General features: G+C 38.9%; 1 protein-coding gene across 4 annotated transcripts in view; it reads right to left on the bottom strand.

Annotated features, from left to right (window-relative positions):
* Positions 1-19,656, bottom strand: part of si:dkeyp-97b10.3 (uncharacterized) — a 36,144-nt gene that overhangs the window by 1,532 nt on the left and 14,956 nt on the right. The window contains exons 3-16 of one of the 4 annotated variants that reach the window (XM_061878660.1): positions 18,642-18,674; positions 18,122-18,181; positions 17,936-17,977; positions 17,819-17,848; positions 17,151-17,195; positions 17,024-17,076; positions 11,825-11,874; positions 11,521-11,744; positions 8,699-8,949; positions 8,480-8,605; positions 4,764-4,896; positions 4,256-4,303; positions 4,057-4,125; positions 2,702-2,992 (exon numbers count right to left, since the gene is read on the bottom strand). In XM_061878660.1, coding sequence (XP_061734644.1) covers positions 2,702-2,992; positions 4,057-4,125; positions 4,256-4,303; positions 4,764-4,896; positions 8,480-8,605; positions 8,699-8,949; positions 11,521-11,744; positions 11,825-11,874; positions 17,024-17,076; positions 17,151-17,195; positions 17,819-17,848; positions 17,936-17,977; positions 18,122-18,181; positions 18,642-18,674 — 1,455 coding nt within the window. The remainder of the gene's footprint in view (positions 1-2,701; positions 2,993-4,056; positions 4,126-4,255; positions 4,304-4,763; positions 4,897-8,479; positions 8,606-8,698; positions 8,950-11,520; positions 11,745-11,824; positions 11,875-17,023; positions 17,077-17,150; positions 17,196-17,818; positions 17,849-17,935; positions 17,978-18,121; positions 18,182-18,641; positions 18,675-19,656) is intronic. The other 3 variants (XM_061878662.1, XM_061878664.1, XM_061878663.1) reach the window with 3 other exon arrangements.

Genomic DNA, 19,656 nt, shown 5'->3' with positions numbered 1-19,656 from the left:
AAAAACATGAGCACATTGTCTCCATTTTAGCATCCCTTCAATGGCTCTCAGTTCATTTTACAATTAATTTAAAAATGTTATTGTTTGGTTTTAAAGGTTCCATATGTAGTCATTTCATGTCAAGTCATCATTAAATGGCCCTGATGTCAAAAGGCATTAATAAACCATGTTCTTTTCGAATACCTCTATAACTGATAACAGTAGTTCAGCTGGGATATGCTCATTTCAAAATTTGATTTACAGCCCCGAAATCTTGTTATTGTTTTCATTTCGATGCCCCCCCTTTTATTGTTTGACCAATTAGAATGTCTGTGAGTGTGTCACATCCATTTTGCCAGTTACGCACCGCCACCTTCGTCGAGCTCCTGCCACTGGTAAAGTTACTAAACATTTCAGACCTTAGTAAATCTAAAAGGCGTCGCTACAATTCACCACTTATTCATGACAAATCCAGGAACAAAACGAGGATTTGTATCGGGGATGCCTTTGTAAGATGGAGACGATTGAAGGCGGAGAAGATTTTTTTCATCTAGCGCTAAACTTGATAATTTCCTCCTTGATAGATAAGTCAAGCATTCACGTTTTCTTATTATTTGTAATAAATGGAACTTGATATTTTGTGCGAAAACTATATTGTCCAATACAGTCTATGACCTTGTCTAACAAAGCTCGTGTGCTTAGGAGCAAAGCACCCTCACACTAGTGTAATACTTATCATGCTGGCCTGGTCAATGACACATCGACATATAGGCTAACGGGGGAAATATGTGCTCGTTAATCTGTATGTCCATGTGTCATCCAACTGACAGGGCAAAATGTATTTTCGACAAATATAACCTATGTGGATATCGGTAGTGTCAATGCTTATTTCGTTCTCAATATGCCGATACGCTGAGGAAATGCGTTCCAACATTAGCACGGCTAATTGCGGTTTCTGGTACTGTATGTGCATCAAACACATATGGGTTGGTATTTGCTTGGCACAATATAATGCACTACATGTAAGGATTTTTTATTTGCGTATTGACATGGTAGTAGGCTATTTGATTTATGCGTAACGTGGTTTGTGTATAATGTGGGTTGGCTCATAGAATTGCACTCTGCACTGAAAGATGGTGATGTGCGTTCATGGAAGAGAATGCGGTGCGTCAGGTTGAATGCAATATGGAGTTATGCTGAAGAAAATGTGGCGGTAATTTTACTGTTGGCCTTGGCTTGCCATCAAATGCGATATGCGATATATGATATATTACAGTGGTTCCCAAATGGGGGTGCGCGTACCCCTGGGGGTACTTGAAGGTATGCCAAAGGGTACGTTAGATTTTTTTTTTTTAAATATTCTAAAAATAGCAACAATTCCAAAATCCTTTATAAATATATTTATTGACTAATACTTCAAAAAAATATGAATGTAAGTTCATAAACTGTGAAAAGAAATGCAACCATGCAATATTCAGTGTTGGCAGCTAGATTTTTGTGGACATGTTCCATAAATATTGATGTTAAAGATTTCTTTTTTTGTGAAGAAATGTTTAGAATTAAGTTCATGACTCCAGATGGATCTCTATTACAATCCCTAAAGAGGGCACTTTAAGTTGATGATTACTTCTATGTATAGAAAAATATATATATAATTGAATCACTTGTTTATTTTTCAAAAAGTTTTTAGTTATTTTTATATATCTTTTTTTCCAAATAGTTCAAGAAAGACCACTACAAATGAGCAATATTTTGCACTGTTATACAATTTAATAAATCATAAACTGATGACAGAGTGCTGTATTTTACTTCTTTATCTCCTTTTTTTTTTAACCAAAAATGCTTTGCTCTGATTAGGGGTACTTGAATTAAAAAAATGTTCACAGGGGGTACATCACTGGAAAAAGGTTGAGAACCACTGATATATTATATATAATTATTTCGATGGTGGTCCGTGCGGTCAAACTAGACAATTTGTCAGGGTAATGCTAAAAAATCTGCCCCGACTCCCGACGAAAATATTGCTGCGTAACTTTGCTGGAGCCCATACCAGCCGGACAAGTTGTCACCTCATGCAGAATTTTGCTGTTTTTTATATGAATGCTTCATCTTCATGTCTTCCAATGTTGTGACATTTATACCCAAGCTTCTGTAAGGCTCATTATAAATTGTATACACATTACTGTGACTTGTACTCAAGACACGAGTGGGATGGCCATCTCATTTACAAGGCTCTGCTTGGACTACTGCCTCCTTACATTCATATTTGAATCACACAGAGAACAGCTGACTTATACTCCATCAAAAAAATCAACTGTCAATCTGTCCCTTCCTCCACTAAGGTCCTTTTGCTTGGACACTGTTGCAAATAGACTGAGAAGTTTGTTTCTTAAGTGCTTTTAAGTCCAGACTACTGCCTAAATAATGTGAACGTTTTAATTTATTTAATCTGTACTTACTCATGTAACTTAAAGGGTTTCTTTTTGTAACTGTGTGAAACTTCGCTACCTCTTGGTCAGGACTGAAAAAAATATTCTTGGTCTCAAAGGGTTATTTCCTGGTAAAAGACACCAGGGTCTTTAAATAACATAAAAACAAATACAAAACGCACTGGTGTAATTGGTCATCTACACCACAAGATGGCAGTAGCTGCTTTGGAATACAGTTTTGTCTACACACTGCATGCTTTCTAAGTGTATATTAGTTTCCTGCTAAATCTTACCATTGAGGATTTGATGGACATCAACAGGTAAGTCGTCCAGCTCCTCCAAGCACTTGAGCAGCTGCAAGGCGGTGGCCTTCCCCGGCCCCTTTTTGGTCTTCCACTCCACCAGCATTTTCAGCTTCTGCATGGTCACGTCCTTCTCGGCCGCCTGGATGTCATCCAGCTCTCGGCTGATTAGGCCCAGAAAGATGGCCGCCTGTTTCCACTCCTTGCCCAGACGTTTGGCCACCTGCAGCAGCTGCTTCTCCGACAGGTCCTGGTTGATCGGAGCGGGAACTTTCTCGTGGTCTTGGAGGAGACAGGAAATACACAAAGGTGTCACTGCATGACTAATTAAGAAAGACTGACATTTATTTTAGCTTCAGGAAGACAAAAAAAGTTGCAATATTGTGAAGGAAAGAAGAATATTCTAACTTTATTCTCTGAAATCAAAAATTATTTCATTCGTAATTTTAATTTCTTTAAATAATTACCGGTACTTTTTTTTTTTTTTTTTTACTAATACCACACCTTAATTCTTGAGAAAAAACAAAAACTAAACGTGTAAAATATGAACTTTCCTGATGTAAAATTAAGTATTCTGGTATCATCAACATTCAGTCACAAATAAACATTTTACTGTAATATTTTCCCTTCAAATATCTGGACTTTACTTTGTAAAATATACAATTTTGTTCCTGTAAATCCATTACATTTCATTTCGACCTTGTTCTTGTAAATTTAGAATTTACTGAATTTTTTTCCAACTTTAATCTCTGAAAATTACATTTATTTCTGTCGTTTCATGCATTATATTTTTACACAAATATAATGACAATAAAGTCTATTCCAAATGTACAACCATATCTTTGTAAAATTACAATTTAAAAAAAGAAATCACCCATAATACAATAATTTTATTTTTTCAAAAGTATGATTTTTCTCCTAGTGACGTTTATAATCTCACAGTTGGGCCCTATCTATTTTGGCTTCAGGAAAAGCTGCAATATTTTGAAGAAAAAATGTAATACATAAAAGATAAAACAGGAAAAAAGTCCTAATATTAAACGGCAGAAATACAAATCATACTATTACATTGAAAAGGTAAAATTACAAGATACAATAGTATTAATATGGTAATAAATTTGGTTATGAAATCAACATAGTAATTTTCTACCATAAAAGTTAAAAAAAAGTTGTAATATCAAAATCATAATATTACATAAACAAAATCCTATTTACCTGAATTTAGGTTTCTGAGGTGATATTGAAATTCACATTAATTATTATTATTGTAATATTATATTTAAGTTATAAAAAATTGTTTTAAATGATCATTAAGTTAAGTAAAAAAAAATGTTAAAAAAACCTACCTGAGTCGGCCTTTAATTTGTATTTTTTATAGTCTGCTTCATCTTCTGAGGGGTTGCTACTCCGTCTGCCTAAAAAAAAAAAACATTTTTACATTGCGATGTCAGACAACCTATGAACTTACGTCATTCCCTGTGCAAAGAAAAATGCCATCTATTTGTGCTTTGGGGCCAAGTGAAAGCTTCTTGGAAGAGAACTTACTGTTTTTCCTTTTCCTTGATTTTTTCTCAGGCTTGCCCACACAGTCACCTGACAGGGCGGAGACGTCCACAAATGAAACACACGCACATCGTAGGACAACATTTAAAAACTTCACAATATCCAAAAAAAATATTGTTACTGATTCATTATACAACTGAAATAAAATGTAAACAGAATTGCTCGGGTTAGTTTTCTTTGTCATGTCACATTTGCATGGCCACTTGTTGATTGATTGAAACTTTTATTAGTAGATTGCACAGTTCAGTACATATTCCGTACAATTGACCACTAAATGGTAACACCCGAATAAGTTTTTCAACTTGTTTAAGTCGGGGTCCACGTTAATCAATTCATGGTAATTCATGCGAGGCAGATTTTACCGGGCCTCTTAATAAAACGCCCTTTAAACCAGTCAATAAAACATAATACCAGACACACTATATGGAAGTACTTCATTTTGAACCTATTGTCTACAACTGTTTCGTCAGCAACATTCGTTCATTCTTACCTTCTCGGATAGTTGTTGACCACACTGTCTTGTCTGTGCTATTTTTGAGAGACAACTGGAAAGGCGGGGGATTTTCAAAGAAAACCTCGAAAAAACCTTTCATCTTGGTCATTGTCAGGGTGAACTCCAAAACCTGCAGACAGACAGGAAGTCCCATCACTTCATAACGTCGCTATATTACAGAAGCAAATGGATAGATAGTACTTTATTGATTCCTTCAGGAGTTCCCTCAGGAAAATTTAAATGAAATGAAATATTAAATTAAAAATGAACCCCAGGGTTTTTATTTAACACCAGGTCATAAAAGATTTGCGTTAATGGCTGTGGGCTACCTACTGACTGCCTGCTCAGTTTGTCTTACGACCACAAGATGGCAGTATTTGCATTTGAAGTATCACTATGCCAATGAATGTAGGTGTAGTTAGGGATGGGTACCTTTCACATTTCAATCGACGGTGCCAATTTTGGGTATTTTTGTGTTGTTCGAATGTGTTAATGTTAATTGTTTAAGAAAATAATCTCCCTTTTGTACTTAACACTGAGCGATGCTGTTCAGTTAATATCTTGTTTTCTTATACATCTGTGTCTCATTTGCATGTACTGTATTGTATTTTATATATATATATATATATATATATATATATATATATATATATATATATATATATACATATACATACATATACATACATACATACATACACACACATATACATGTGTAAATATATATATATATAGAGAGAGAGAGAGAGAGAGAGAGAGAGAGAGAGATATATATATATATATATATATATATATATATATATATATGTATATATATTAGGGGTGTAATTAGGGGTGTAACGGTACACAAAAATTTCGGCTCGGTACGTACCTCGGTTCAGAGGTCACGGTTCGGTTCATTTTCGGTACAGTAAGAAAAAAACAAAATATACATTTTTTGATTACTTATTTAACAAATTTGCTAAATCTTCCACCAAAAATAATTTTCTAAGTGGAATATTTGATGTGAAGTAATCGGAAACTTGGATGGATCAATAATTCATAATAACATTGATTTTGATTCAATATTATGTTTTAAACAATGACAGTTTGAAAAAAAAAAAAAACAGCATTGTTTTATTAGTAAACGTTGCAAGTTTTTCTAAATTACATTTAGCCTTTAAAAAATTTTATTTCACTTTTGTTTGTTTTTGTTTATTTTAATAGTATTTTTAGAATGTGCCGTGGGCCTTTAAAACATTAGCTGTGGGCCGCAAATGGCCTCCGGGGCATACTTTTGACACCCCTGCTATAGATAATAAAAAATGTAATCCGGTTAATCAATGGATAAAAAGCAGAGCCTGGCGACGCATGCGCGTTTATCATAACTCTCTCGCGCTCTCTGTCTCTGCCCCGCCCTCACGAATGTTAACGCTGTGTGCACCACTTTTTTTTTTTTTTTAACCCCTTCCTAACCCTGAACGTACATTGAAAATACACACAACCATAACTTAAAATGCCGGACATTCGAGGCATTTAAGAAACTCCACCGGGACAGCTCCGCAAAGAGGACATATCCCGTGAAAAGAGGAGGTGTGGTCAGTCTATCATAGCCCAGTCGTTGCTAGCATGCCGTGTGTTGTTGTTTTTTTGATTGATTGAAACTTTTATTAGTAGATTGCACAGTACAGTACATATTCCGTACAATTGATGCCGTGTGTTGTTGTTTTTTTGATTGATTGAAACTTTTATTAGTAGATTGCACAGTACATATTCCGTACAATTGACCACTAAATGGTAACACCTCAATAAGTTTTTCAACTTGTTTAAGTCGGGGTCCACGTAAATTAATTCATGGTGCCTTGGTGTGCATGGTTTACACAACTTGTGGTGCGCTACTTATATGTCTGTGTCGTTCGGTTCACCTCCGAACCGAACCGAAACCCCCGTACCGAAACGGTTCAATACAAATACACGTACCGTTACACCCCTAATATATATACATACATATATATATATATATATACACATATATAAATATATCTACACATATATGCATACCGTATTATATATATATATATATACACACATACATACTGTACATATGCATATATGTATACATATTCATATATATATATATATATATATATATATATATATATATATATATATATATATATACACTAGACTTTGCGTAAGATCACGATTCCGAGACCTTAGAAGAAAGTATTGTAAAGACTGCAGTGTGTTGCCTTAGCCAGGAAATAGTCTTTGCCATTAGGTTCAACCTAGTACTTTGTCGAGCCTTACAAAGTGTTTAAACCACAAGTATTACGTTTAGTACACACCAGCTGTTTGAAATGTGTAATGTGTGCCTTAGTTGTAGTTTTAAATACCAAATTTAGAGGTGTTAAAAATGTAATGTAAAATGCTAATCTTTAGATGTCTATGGCAAATCAAAAGTAAGTTAGCATTAAGGTAAATCATTTTGAAAAGTGTAGCCTTTTTGTACATTTGAGCGCCTTCTTGCTTTGTTGGTATGGAAAATTGCAACATTACTTAGAGTTAGTCAGGTTGAGTCCGAACTGAGTGCTTGACTGCTTGTTTCCCCGCCAAATGCTTGTGCCGGTGGCGAGTCTGCAACCGGACGTGATGTCAAGTGCAACAAAAGGTATCGAATAATGGTCCAGTTTGATTTAACGTGAACCGGTACCCAGTACACAGACAAACTTTTGTCGGTACCAATAAAAGTACCAAATTCAGTACCCATCCCGAGCTGTAGTGTGGAAGAGAGTACTGCTTAGGGCAGGGGCGCTCACACTTTTTCTGCAGGCGAGCTACTTTTCAATTGACCAAGTCGAGGAGATCTACCTCATTCCTATTTATAATTTATATTTATTTATTTATGAAAGAGACATTTTTGTTAACAAGTTAATGGTGTTTAATGATAATACAAGCATGTTTAACACACATAGATTCCTTTCTTTCATGAAGACAAGAATATAAGTTGGTGTATTACCTGATTCTGATGACTTGCATTGATTGGAATTAGACAGTGGTGCTGATAACGTCCGCATTTTCAAATGGAGGAAAAAAAAAAGTCCTCCTTTCTGTCCAATACCACATGAAAGTGGTTGGATTTGGCATCTCATTTGTCCAACTTGCATACTCGTTTTTAAACACTTTGTTATGAGAGTAGCATATGTGTGTGGCCCTTTAATGTCTGGCAGCAGGTGAGTGACGTCAGTGAGTGTGCGGGTGGGCAAGCAAGTGAGAAAGCGGTCGCTGAGGGCGGGGGAGAAATACATTGGCATCAAACTCCGTAGCTTGCTAGCTTGTGCACGCTAGCTTTCTGAGACTCTTATTTTGTTAGCACAGGCAGGATGAAACAGGTCTTTTATGGTGAAGACAGGAACTGTGCAGTCGGTCTTTAGAGTTTTGACAGTAGGTACGGAGTCTCTAGAAATAAAATGTGTTTCTCTGCGTCCGCCCTGTTAGTGATTTTTTTCTTAAATATGAGCTCGCAGCAGCCAGCGTCATCTCACAAGATCCTCGGGTGCCGAGAATGTCAAACAACTGACGAAAGTGAAGTCTTGGTATGATTGATGATTGCTCATTTTTATGTCTATTTTTTAATGCCTGGCTTGAGATCGACTGACACACCCTCCGAGATCGACCAGTCGATCGCGATCGACGTAATGCCCACCCCTGGCTTAGGGTGTAACAAAACCAACCTGAGGTTCAATGGCCCCTTCGGGCTCACTGAGGAGGCGATACGTTCCTTCTGTCAGCTTACAAGTGGGAGGTTTTTCTATCTGGATGTAACGTTTTTTGTATTTTCCCACTTGCTTGTGTATGTCCTGCGTTAAAAAAAAAAACATACGATGAGTGACCGCTAACACCTTCACACCAATTAGCATGGAAATGAACTTTTTAACACAGTCTTCAGCAACCTTGATTTCAGAGCTGTTGGTGGCCAAGTAGATGTGGAAGCTGTATTTGTTGTCGTCATTAGCAAGCTGTTTGTAGATCAGAACCACCCCGTGGTGCTCCACGGGCTTGTTTGTCTTGACCATAGGCCCGACGGGTGACAGAGACGTCACGTGCCACTTAATATGGCTGCCTGTGTGATCTGCCGCAGGTTCTATGAACGGACGCTTGTTCTTGACGTGCAGCATGCCGAAGGTCATCCCATTTTCTGCATCTTTTTTGCAAAAAAGTTACAAGTTAATTTACTTTACACAAAACACCAAATAATAGCAAATGTTTATCTTCAAATGTACAAGCGGTCGCAAACGCAGTAACTTTACAACATCATTTTGGGACGTATTTTCCAGCTGGACAACTAGTTCCTGCACACGGCTGACAAATACAGCATGCGTGCTGCAAGAATGTAGTCTGTGTCTCGTGCTCCATAGCAATACAGTATGTGCTCCTGCACAGCTCTACTGAGCAAGGATAACCTTAGTTCACTTTCTGCACCTCATTATGTCTCCCAAGTGTAAGGCAGGCTTCTCTGGCGGCAGTGAGTCAAAGAAAAAAAATGCTTTTTAATTGAATTACCACAATTACGCCACAGTCAAAACACTAATAGCGGTTGCAAACTATAAAATACATTATATATATATATATATATATATGTATATATATATATATATATATATATATATATATATATATAATATAATATATATATGTATACAAATATGTAAACACATTTATTTATATATATATATATATATATATATATATATATATATATGTCTTGATTGGATTATCCAGAGAATAGTGCTCGATACCGTGGTAGAGCGCAATATGTAGGTGTGGGAAAAATTACAAGACTACTTTGTCTCTACAGAACTGTTTCATGAGGGGTTCCCTCAATCATCAGGAGATTTTAATGGAAGCATTCACATACAATGGTTTATATAGAGCACAGAGTGGGTGGGTACAAGCAGGCGTAGGGTGTGGTGATTGGCTCATGTGTTACCTAGGAGGTGTTTCCGTCTGTGGCGGCATGTTGAAATGATTTCACTGCGCTTGTTGAGGGATGATAGATCTGGATGATATATAATAAACAGTTTCTCTTTTAAGCATGGGTTGCATCTTTTATTACCACTGTTGTAAGGTGTGCTGGATGCAAGAATTTGCCATGTTATTGAATATTCAACATTATTGTCTTTGAGGTTCCAAATGTGTTTGCTGAGTTCTGTAGAATTCCGCAAAGTCTGGTTTCTAAAGGAGGCGTTGTGATTATTCCATCTTGTTTTGAACGCTCCTTCGGTTAATCCTACGTACGTGTCGGATGTGTTAATGTCCTTGCGTGTTACCTTTGCTTGGTAAACGACTGATGTCTGTAAGCACCCTCCGTTGAGAGGGCAATCAGGTTTCTTGCGACAGTTACATTCCTTATTGGTTTCAGAGTCGTTTAGTCTGGTGAAGACTAAACGACTTTCTTGCGACAGTTACATTCCTTATTGGTTTCAGAGTCATTTAGTCTTGTAATTTTTCCCACACCTACATATACTTATATATATATATATATATATATACTGTATATATTAATATTATTATGGTTTTGGGTCGATATGTCCTAAAATATGTATTGCGACATATAATCTGTGATAACAAAATACATCACAATATATTATTTCGTATGTGTGGAGGGAGGTGTGGCCAGCGCGCCTGCAGGAACAAAGGTCACCACCTCTGTCTATGGTGCTGAGGACGAGCACCATTGGGTGGGGGGGGCATGTGCTGACGGCGAGACACAGCTGACAGGTGATTACATTTCCCAGGTGGTACGTGTTAATCTAATCATCTGTCGTCTTTAACAGTGAGCGGCCAAGAGCAGGGGGAGAGAAAGAAAACTTTGCACGCCTGGCTCCTGTGAAGTGTCAGTCAGTGGGACCGCTAAGAAGCGACTTCCACGGTATGCAAATGATAATTTAACTATTTCAATATGGGTTGCAAAAGCTATGAATTTAGCTGCTGACGTAATTTCTGCTTGTATTATTTTCTTCAAACTATGATCAATCGACTTGCTAATTTACTGTTAATAACTGGTTACTTTCTGTTGTCACATGTTTCAGCTATCATTGAATTAATTCATTTATGATCAATTTTAATCAGACAAAAACACAACATAGCAGTGTAACAATATTAATTATTCAAATGATTTCCTAAAATTGGCTCTGAGATCAATTATTTTGATTTTGCCCTTTTTACCTGGGTTTGCAATCGATAACAAAAATAACAAAATATTTTTTATGATAAAATACTAAACTTAACTATTGTTACTGTTGAAATTTGTATCAATCCGCCCACCTCTTTTTACATTTAAGAGCTCTAGCTTAGCAATTAGCATATCTTCCTACAAGTGTGTAGTATAGCATGTTTAACTATTCCTTGTCGTCCAGTGATAATGACACCTGGAACAAACAACGTTTATTTGCCGCCATAGAGGCGAGAATTGCTGACTTAGAAGTGGCTTAGCCCTGTGGAGGGACGTTAGCTGTTAGTTCGCAAGCAAGAATGCTGCATTGCGTTGAAGTTGCTGTCAATTTTGCGGGATACAGCTAAAAAGTGTCATCAACATGCATTTGTATATAATTTATATCGTCAAAAGTACGCAACCTTAAATAATAATATATGTTGAAACAACAGTTAGGCTCTCTATAGACAAAAAAAATGTACCAATAATGTACATCTAAACTTTTAGAGGGAACGGTATTCAGTCTAGAAGTCCATTGACTGAAAAAAGGCGTTTGCTCACCGGCCAGGCAGATGGAGTGAGGAAACTGGATCGACTTCAGGACGGACGCGTCCTTGTCCGTCTCCACGTCAAAGATAGGTCCAGCCAGTTTCCAGGACTCCTTAAGGTACGAGCCATACTTGGACCAGGACACGATGGAGTATCGTACAAGAACTCGCTCAGATGCTTCAAACACCAGCCTGGTGACCGAACACTCAAATGTCCCTTCTCCTTCCAGCTGCACTCTGCAACACACACGCGCACACACACTCAGTGTGATTGTGCACGGGTAAGTAAGGCATGATTTTGGAGAAGCCCAACTTACTGATATTTTCCTTTGATTATCTTGGGTGTAACCAATTCACTGCCATGAGTCTACACACAAGTAAATACATGGATTACATTCAACACAAAAGCAACAGAACAATTCGGTTGTGTCAATACTTTTCTCACATTAAACATTTTAATTAGGATTATTCTGTAGTTCTCATTAGTATTACTTATTGCATCCCCCGAATCTGCAAATGTACAGTAATTTTGTCCAAATTTAACACAATTTGACTATTGTTGAACATTTTTTGGCCCTGCGATGAGGTGGCGACTTGTCCAGGGTGCACCCCGCCTTCCGCCTGATTGAAGCTGAGATAGGCGCCAGCGCCCCCCGTGACCCCAAAAGGGAATAAGCGGTAGAAAATGGATGGATGGATGGATGAACATTTTTTGGTCAAGCTTTTGATTTTAACATGGCAATATTCCTTTACATCGGTGCTTCTCCATCCATCCATTTCCTACCGCTTATTCCCTTTCGGGGGCGCAGGGGGCACTGGCGCCTATCTCAGCTACAATCGGGCGGAAGGCGGGGTACACCCTGGACAAGTCGCCACCTCATCGCAGGGCCAACACAGATAGACAGACAACACTCACACTCACTTTCACACACTAGGGCCAATTTAGTGTTGCCAATCACGGTGGAAGAGGGGTTAGTGCGTCTGCCTCACAATACGAAGGTCCTGGAGTCCTGGGTTCAAATCCAGGCTCGGGATCTTTCTGTGTGGAGTTTGCATGTTCTCCCCGTGAATGCGTGGGTTCCCTCGGTGCTTCTCAAATAGTAGTATTAGCAGTTTTGGGTTGGTTACTGAAAACCAGTAACTACTTACTGTTACTAGTTACTTTATTTCAAAATTAACTCAGTTACTAACACCAAAAAGTAATGCGTTACTGTGAAAAGTAACTTTTTAGTTATCGTATTTTCCGCACTTTAAGGCGCACCTAATAACCTCAAATTTTCTCACAAGCTGACAGTGCGCCTTATAATCCGGTGCGCCTTATATACAGTATGGACCAATATTGAGCCACAACAGGTCTCGCAACTACGGTAAGCAGCCACCGACTTCATTTTCCCCCGTAGAAGAAAAAGTGTGCTTCTTCTTCTACGATAAGCAGCTGCCGACTTAATTTTCCCATGTAAAAGAAGCGCGCTTCTCCTACGGTAAGCAGCCGACAACTTCATTTTCCCCCGTAGAAGTATGCTTCTTCTTCTACGGTAAGCAGCCGCAGACCTTATTTTCCCCCGTAGCTCGTAGAAGAAGAAGCGCGCGGTGCATGCTGGGATATATGACTGCGGGAGGCGTGCCGTTTCTGTGTGTTTATGTAAAGACCCCAAAATGGCTCCTATTAAGAGACACGCTTACGACGCAGAGTTTAAACTCAAGGCGATTCAGTCACACAGTAGAACACGGGAATAGAGCAGCAGCGAGAGAATTTAACTTTAACAGCAGCGACACTGACTCGTTTAATGACGACTTCGACGAGATGCCGTATTCGCCCAACTGTTTGATTCGAACACTAAAGAAGAATTTGATGAGGAATGAGGGATAACTTAATAAATAAGCTTTACATGTTTATTTTGTGTGTTGTGTTGTGTGACATTATCGTTTGAGCAACGTTGAGTTATTGATATATTATTGCTTTGCACTATTTCGAGTGTTACTATATTGTGATTGCACTAACCTTTGATTTACCGTAACAGTATCAGACAGTTTTTTACGTGTTTATTGAATCGGGTAAAATAATAAAACAGCTGTTTATTCATTTTGGGAGTGAACGGAGTTGTCAGAACGCTGGTTTGTAATCTATTAATAAAGTTTGACTGACCTGACTGTTTTGTTGACATTCCCTTAAGCGCAGCTCCATCTAAAGGATGCATAACGTAACCCCAGCCTTTACTGTAGCGTCTATTCTATTCTCTCTTTCTATGCCACATCAATGTGGAATGCACTCCCAACAGGTGTAAAAGTAAGTGCATCTCTATATTCCTTCAAAACCGCTCTAAAACAACACCTCCAGGCAACTTCAACACTTTACTAATACCCTCCTCCATTCACATCCCATCTCCCCGGATTATAAACAACTCAAATGTATTTCTAATGTATATACTTGTTCTTATGCTATGTGAACTCACTATGTTCTCTGCTGGCTGTACATATCCTACTAAATAAGACCTACACTGTTTCAATGTCCACATTTCTCTGTTGATGCAATTGTTGATGACTGAAGTTCTGATATCAACCAAAGCTCCTCATCCCGCCCCCCGGATTGTAAATAATGTAGATAATTCAATGTACATACTATGATGATTAACTTGTGTGATGACTGTATTATGTTGATAGTATATATTTGTACCATGAATTGATTAACGTGGACCCCGACTTAAACAAGTTGAAAAACTTATTCGGGTGTTACCATTTAGTGGTCAATTGTACGGAATATGTACTGTACTGTGCAATCTACTAATAAAAGTATCAATCAATCCACCTTATAATGTGGTGCGCCTTATATATGAACAAAGTTTTAAAATAGGCCATTCATTGAAGGTGCGCCTTATAATCCGGTGCGCATTAAAGTGCGGAAAATACGTTACTTCTTTTTCTTTTTAAAGGCTCCCATTAATGCCCTTTTAACCTTCATTTCAGTACTGTTATTGCACTGCAGAATAATACAATCTGTTGATAAACTTGACATGCATTTGCAACACTGAATTTTGCAAAGCAATGTGGTCTACGTACAACACACAAAGACAAAGATATGTTTCAAAGGGCCAATTTATTTCGGGCCAGGACACATTGACAAAACTATTTTAAATAGCTGCAACATAACATACATAAGTACCAAACCGTATAAAAACAACATGTCACAACATAGCTGTAAACCTGGCTTCACCCAAAGAAGGCTCACATGACATGATTATATGTCATGTCATTATATACAGCACACATACTGCTATACACACGCCTAACCAGGCGTTTTTTTCTCTCTCAAGGACTTGTAAAATTAAATCATGTCTTCAGGAGATCAACAATGTACTAAAGCCCAGGACACTTTACGCATTTCTCCAGTTTTAGTTTAGAGATAAAGAAAGATTGGCCTAGCCCACTAGAATCCCTCTTCATGTTTGTGAATTTTATAGTCTATACATTTAGAGTGATGTGATAATTAAACACTCTAAAAGTCGAGATTAAAGAGTATATAAGAGAATTGACAGAGTGTGCACCTTGACTGCTGAATGATGATCAGAGGCAGAATTTTGAGTGTTTTTTTAGCTCGCTTTCCATGTTTATGTACTCACTGTCCACTGTGTCCAGCTGCCTAAAATCGGTTGACCCCACTGTAGAAATAGCCTGCCTGTCTTCTAGCACATACGCTACAATGGCTCTATCATTGTTGTCCTGGCTAGCAGTGCCTCTTTTAAAATCCTTAAGTGATGGTGAAGTGGCATCGGAGTCTGTATCTCTCTTTACTAGCTTCGTCGAAGCATGTTGCTTTTGTAGCTGTTTCAGCAGATTTGAATTGCCGTTTTGGGCAGTAGATATGATCTTTGATCCAAGACACAACTTACATTTAACAAAAATGTTCTTTTCTTTGTGCTCGACAAAAGAAAAGTAGTGAGAATATCTCCATTATAAGAAACTCGACTTTGTTAGTAAACACAGACAAGCCCCCCCCCCCGACACAAACACACACAGCGCGCCTCTTCTGCAGCTCTCCAATAACACACACACAGACCTTCTCAGTTTCTAGCCGATACTATATAAAAACTAACGTAAAATAACGCAGTAACGCATCATGTAGTAACGGTAACTGATATATGAAAAAATAACACGTTAGACTACTAGTTACCGCCAAAAATAACGGCGTTACAGTAATGCTTTACTTTGTAAAGCATTAGTCCCAACACTGAGTATTAGTGCTAGTATGTGCGCGTGTGACTCCGGGGAACATGCTTTATCAGGACCATGCTTCAAACCCCAAAGCTGTGCACTGCAAAATGTGCCTATTTAAACAGTTAATCCTGACTTCCTCAATTGATAAAAAAATAAAATAAATTAACCAAAATTGTTTTGTAGGTTAATGTGTTTTATATATTGTGCCCTGGAGTTAATGTTGCTGATCAATTAAAATGTATTATTATTTAAAGTACCAATGATTGTCACACACACACGCACGCACGCACGCACGCACGCACGCACGCACGCACGCACGCACGCACGCACGCACGCACGCACGCACGCACGCACGCACGCACGCACGCACGCACGCACGCACGCACGCACGCACGCACGCACGCACGCACGCACGCACGCACGCACACACACACACACACACTAGATGTGGTGATATTTGTCCTCTGAATTTGACACATCCCCTTGTTCACCCCGTGCAGGTGAGTGGAGCAGCGGCGCCGCGCCCGGGAATCATTGTTGGTGATTTAACCCTCAATTCCAACCCTTGATGCTGAGTGCCAAGCAGGGAGGTAATGGGTCCCATTTTTATAGTCTTTGGTATGACTCGGCCGGGGTTTGAACTCACAACCTACCGATCTCAGGGCGGACACTCTAACCACTAGGCCGCTGAGTAGGTGGCCTAGTGGTTATTGAGTGTATTTAGTTGTATTTTTAGTTGTAATTCCTTTGAATTTCAGGTCAATTGATGCAGTTTAACCTTTTCCTGTTACAGACTAAAACCACAATGTAATAAAACTATTATAAATGGTAAATGGATTATACTTGTATAGCGCTTTTCTACCTTCAAGGTACTCAAAGTGCTTTGACACTACTTCCACATTCACCCATTCACACACTGATGGAGGGAGCTGCCATGCAAGGTGCTAACCAACACCCATCAGGAGCAAGGGTGAAGTGTTTTGCTCAAGGACACAACGGACGTGACGACGTTGGTACTAGGTGGGGATTGAACCATTGACCCTCGGGTTGCTGGCACGGCCACTCTCCCAACCGCGCCACGCCGTCCCAAAAAAAAACACGTTGGACTACTAGTTACCACCGAAAATAACGGCGTTACAGTAACAATTTACAACACTGTTGTAAATTGATTCATTTTCTTTCTTTGTTTAAAAATGATACAGCGATGTGCAGAGGTGTACTTGTAAAAATGTTATAATTGATAAGCACCGCTTTACACACACTGCAGTACTACAACTGGCTCCGTAAAACATGGGTGAGCTCACCTGTTGTATGTCTTTGCATTTTTCACAGCATACGTGGGTGTTCTTCTCTGCTGCTGAAATGGCATGGCGTAAAATGACAACAGGATGAGGTAAACATCACATTTATCTGTTTAATTATTTACATTACCTTTCCCATTTAAATGATCTGGAGAAGCGACGCCAGCCTCTGCAATTAAAAAAATGGTTGGCAGATATTAAAAGTTGGTGTTTATTATTACAGTGCATCAGGAAAGGTATTCACAGTGCTTCACTTTTTCCACGTGTTATCTTACAGCGTCATTCCAAAATGGAATAAATTAACGTTTGTCCTCAAAATTCTAAAAACAATACCACATAATGACAATGTGAAAAGAGAATTGAAGCAGCTCGCTAAGGAAAATTATACCGATATATACATGAAAATACGGTACTGACAACACAGGGCGGCATAGCTCGGTTGGTAGAGTGGCCGTGCCAGCAACTTGAGGGTTGCAGGTTCGATTCCCCGCTTGTGCCATCCTAGTTACTGCCGTTGTGTCCTTGGGCAAGACACTTTACCCACCTGCTCCCAGTGCCACCCACACTGGTTTAAATGTAACTTAGATATTGGGTGTCACTATGTAAAGCGCTTTGAGTCACTTGAGAAAAGCGCTATATAAATATAATTCACTTCACTTCACAGTAGAAAAGCAGGTATCGAAGTTTTGTCATATTGATATCAAAGTATCGATACTTTTGACAACCCTTGTTTAAAAACATATTTTACTTAACACCATTTTATGGTGTTTTTTTTTGTATGTTTGCCAGGTGCCTCACCGTTTTGAGACTCTACAGCTTCTTTGTTTCCTGCAAAGAAAGATTTGCCTTCTTTATTCAACATATTTGAGTAACAAACATTATCTGGTAATAAGATGCCATACGTTTTGTGCTTACCTTCTCCTTCTTTTGCTTCATCTTTTGTATCCGTATTGCCACCTAGTGATTATTCAAAACACAGTGACTACACTGCAGTACTATAAATGTAATAATAATACAACAATACTTTAGCAAAGCATTATGTTGTTAATATCAGCAATAATCAACTGCACCACGTGACGATAAACTATTGATGCCGCTCACCTTTATCGTCCTCTCCATCCGCCTGTTCGTCAGAACTGTCCTCGCTGGTTGTCTCGGTTTCTAAAAGGAAAGCAAAGATTATTTACTCTATTTAGGACATGCTAACATTGGCGTACATCTCATGTTGACACTCGCACAATTCAACATGTCCAAAAGGGAGAAGTAAGAAGCAGAGCCATTTTTACAATCCTGCCCCTTCCTCGAGGTCTGAACAAATAGGTAGGTTTTTCCATTCCTGTGTTAAACACGTACAGTAAATAAGTAGTAGTATTTGGTTACAGAAATAACCGTGCAAAAACCTAAGAAAAACTAAATCAAGGTAATGATTTAGTAATAATACAAAAATAATGTGGGAAAAAAAGATTGTATAATTATAATAAAATATCTAAATAAAAAAACTAACAGAAACAAGTGCGGTAATAAATAAGTGCTGAATGCAAGATAAACAATAGCTTAAAAAAATATAAAAGAATACGCAGTAAGATAAAAACAGATGATTAATAATGAGTTACTGTCTTACCTGAGCTGCTGTTGTCACTTTCTGTGAGATTATCTGTAACAAATGAAAAGGGAGGTAATAGTTAGGCTTTAAACTGAACAGGTTTGCGCAATAAAGACAATATACAAAATGAATTAAATAAATTTGGCTGACTATAAAACTAATAATAATACTGGTATATCATGCCCATCCATCCATCCATCCACCCATCTTCTTCCGCTTATCCGAGGTCGGGTCGCGGGGGCAACAGCCTAAGCAGGGAAACCCAGACTTCCCTTTCCCCAGCCACTTCGTCTAGCTCTTCCCGGGGGATCCAGAGGCGTTCCCAGGCCAGCTGGGAGACATAGTCTTCCCAACGTGTCCTGGGTCTTCCCCGTGGCCTCCTACCGGTTGGACGTGCCCTAAACACCTCCCTAGGGAGGCGTTCGGGTGGCATCCTGACCAGATGCCCGAACCACCTCATCTGGCTCCTCTCGATGTGGAGGAGCAGCGGCTTTACTTTGAGTTCCTCCCGGATGGCAGAGCTTCTCACCCTATCTCTAAGGGAGAGCCCCGCCACACGGCGGAGGAAACTAATTTCGGCCGCTTGTACCCGTGATCTTATCCTTTCAGTCATGACCCAAAGCTCATGACCATAGGTGAGGATGGGAACGTAGATCGACCGGTAAATTGAGATTTTTGCCTTCCGGCTCAGCTCCTTCTTCACCACAACGGATCGGTACAACGTCCGCATTACTGAAGACGCCGCACCGATCCGCCTGTCGATCTCACGATCCACTCTTCCCTCACTTGTGAACAAGACTCCTAGGTACTTGAACTCCTCCACTTGGGGCAGGGTCTCCTCCCCAACCCGGAGACGGCATTCCACCCTTTTCCGGGCGAGAACCATGGACTCGGTATATCATGCCATGCCTGTTTATGACACATTCTAGCAGCGTACTGCAAATTTGATAACAACAAGCGAACGAACACGTCTTCAATGATATGTAGCATTCTCGCTAGCGGCCAATGCCCTCTACAGTGCAAAGCCACTTCT

The sequence above is a fragment of the Nerophis ophidion genome, linkage group LG18 (assembly GCF_033978795.1).
Source record: "Nerophis ophidion isolate RoL-2023_Sa linkage group LG18, RoL_Noph_v1.0, whole genome shotgun sequence".
Lineage (NCBI taxonomy): Eukaryota > Metazoa > Chordata > Actinopteri > Syngnathiformes > Syngnathidae > Nerophis > Nerophis ophidion.
The sequence above is the reverse complement of the archived record's forward strand: the minus strand, read 5'-3'. Positions and strand labels throughout refer to the sequence as shown.